Source organism: Cryptomeria japonica, chromosome 5 (assembly GCF_030272615.1).
Source record: "Cryptomeria japonica chromosome 5, Sugi_1.0, whole genome shotgun sequence".
Lineage (NCBI taxonomy): Eukaryota > Viridiplantae > Streptophyta > Pinopsida > Cupressales > Cupressaceae > Cryptomeria > Cryptomeria japonica.
In genome coordinates, this window is record NC_081409.1 from 596,678,125 (window position 1) to 596,680,645 (window position 2,521).

Sequence of the window (2,521 nt, forward strand, 5' to 3'; positions counted from 1 at the left end):
AAGATTGAAAACTAACTTTAATCAAGATTTTATCAAAGGGGAATCCCATCCTGATGTAAAAGTAGTATAACAAAAAAGAGTGCTATAAACATAAGGAAGCGTACACATGTAAACGAGAATAAGGTCACACCATAGAAAAGATAGTAAAGTAGAGAGTGATCTAATAGTCTTTTATGTGAAGGTGCATAGATATGTCAAGATTATATTAGTAACTCCATGGTATATGTGAATTGTGATGAATAAAATCATCTATTAAATATATTATTGACAAAAAAATATTGAAAAGTTATGCTCATAATTGATTCAATACTTGTAGAATAGACTACACCTTAATCTATACAATAGTAACAACTTCATTAAATTATCTTTCCCAAACATCGATAACTTTAACAATATGATATATACATTTTTCTAATCTCATTTTATGGAATGATTTATGAAGCTACCTAATAAACAATATGATTATAGACATGTTTAAAGTTGATAAACCCCTTCCAACATTTACTCCAAGCCATTATATCCACCCATATTTAACACAATGTCACTGTTACCAGACCTCATCTCATCATCCAAAAAGCTTTGTGGAATCTCACCCAATTGTTTTCCAAGGAGCCACTCATTCCTAAAATGACTAATATTTTATATGCATGAGATTCGATATGGAAAGAAATCAAACAAATACAAAATCTATGCTTGGTGAAATGTCCAAATGATCGGAAATGAGTGAGCACCAGGTCAAAGCATGTGATTATGTCTAGAATTCAAATCTATTCTGGTTTGTGAAGAATAATTTATGCGGTCATTGGATCAAAACCATTTCCTTCTCCAACCTACGTCACAAGATCAATAAAAGCTTTGGGAAAACACAGTCTTTGATTTTCCCAAGTACGTCATGAAAAACAAAATCTTTGTTTGAAATGTACTGAAAAACAAAATAATTTTAATATTTGAAGATGGTATAAATTAGTATTAAAAATATTTATTTAAAAATATGAGAAGAGATCAATGCGAATCTATTTTACTTATTAAAAACCATTTATTTATTATATAAATGAACATACAAAGATTTTGTGATCTAAAAATCTGGGTGGACAATGATGGTCTTGCTTATAAATAGCATTGAAGAGAATCACTCTGATCAAGTTCCTTTGAGACTGAAATGGGGTGTGTTAGGGGTGCAATGGCCTTGTGGTGGCTTATTATGATTATCTTTATTGTGAGGACAAGGGGAGACATATATAGAGATTGTTTATCCTCTCCTATAGTTGATAAGAATGCATGCAAAATGATTGCAGAGTCCAAGTTGGAGGGCTCAATCCTATTCACATCTGGGCCTGCTATAACAGAAGCTTCTAGTGATTTTGGAGGGATGGTCAAGAGTAAACCTGCTGCTGTCCTCTCACCTGCCAGTAAGCTGATCAAAATAGCAAATGCATCTCCCAATCTAACTATAGCTGCTAGAGGGAATGGCCATTCTCTGTCTGGACAATCTCTGGCTTTGAATGGAGTTGTGTTGAATATGAGTTCCCTAAGAGGAATTAAGATTGTCAAGAAAGGTGATGGTCAATCTTATGCAGATGTTAAGTGGGGTGAATTGTGGGTGAATGTTCTTAGAGCTGCACAGGCTTCAGGACTTTCTCCAAAGTCATGGACTGATTATATTGATCTTTCTATTGGTGGGACTTTATCTAATGCTGGAGTGAGTGGACAGACATATCGTTATGGACCTGAAATTAGCAATGTATTGCAGTTGGAAGTTGTCATAGGTCACCATCTAATACTACGCTTATCCTCTGCAAATCAATATCAGTTTATCTTATATAAGATTTATGATTAGTATAGTTTATGTACCATAAAGATAAGAATCTATCCCAAATAAAAATCTCGTTATATCAATAATGTTGATTATATACATTTATATTGCAGGCAATGCAAATGCTACTAAATGCAGTCCAGAGAATCAGCCTGATCTTTTCTATGGAGCCCTTGGAGGATTAGGTCAATTTGGAATCATCACTGGGGCACAAATCATCCTTCAAAGGACTTATGAGAGGGTATGAAGCTCAGTTTTTTAAATTTTTTTTCGTTGCAAGCTTATTGTGGCAAGGAAAAATTTATAATGAGAGTTATAAAGAGGAAAATAAAAAAAGGAAAAAAGTTTTATTTTTTTCTAACCAAGTGTGTGAGTTAAGTTAACAAAATTTGTTCTATGAAAATTTCTTTCCATAGACACATTTTGTTATTTGTTAGAGAGAAGTGTGACTAGTGTAACAAATTTTATAGAGATTTTCTTTGGCCTGGAGGTTGATTTAAAAAAAAAAAAAAGTATTTCTTATTTAATTTAATTTATTAAAGAATATATAATATTTAAAAAATAAAAGGTAGAATATAGTCTAATTAGGGTATGCCTAAAAGAAAGATGAAAGAATCTTTAAAAAGTTCAAGCTCAACAAATCTAAACAGCTAAAACAAAGTCAAATAGAGGAGGATATTTATCATTTGAGTTGCTTCAAACATTTCT

General features: G+C 32.1%; 1 protein-coding gene across 1 annotated transcript; it reads left to right on the forward strand.

Annotated features, from left to right (window-relative positions):
* The first annotated feature begins 1,159 nt into the window (after positions 1 to 1,159).
* LOC131029521 (cytokinin dehydrogenase 3-like) lies at positions 1,160 to 2,060 on the forward strand. The gene is made up of 2 exons (XM_057960025.2): positions 1,160 to 1,766; positions 1,927 to 2,060. Exons 1-2 carry the CDS (start codon positions 1,160 to 1,162, stop codon positions 2,058 to 2,060), a joined length of 741 nt encoding a protein of 246 aa, XP_057816008.2.
* The last annotated feature ends 461 nt before the right edge of the window (positions 2,061 to 2,521 follow it).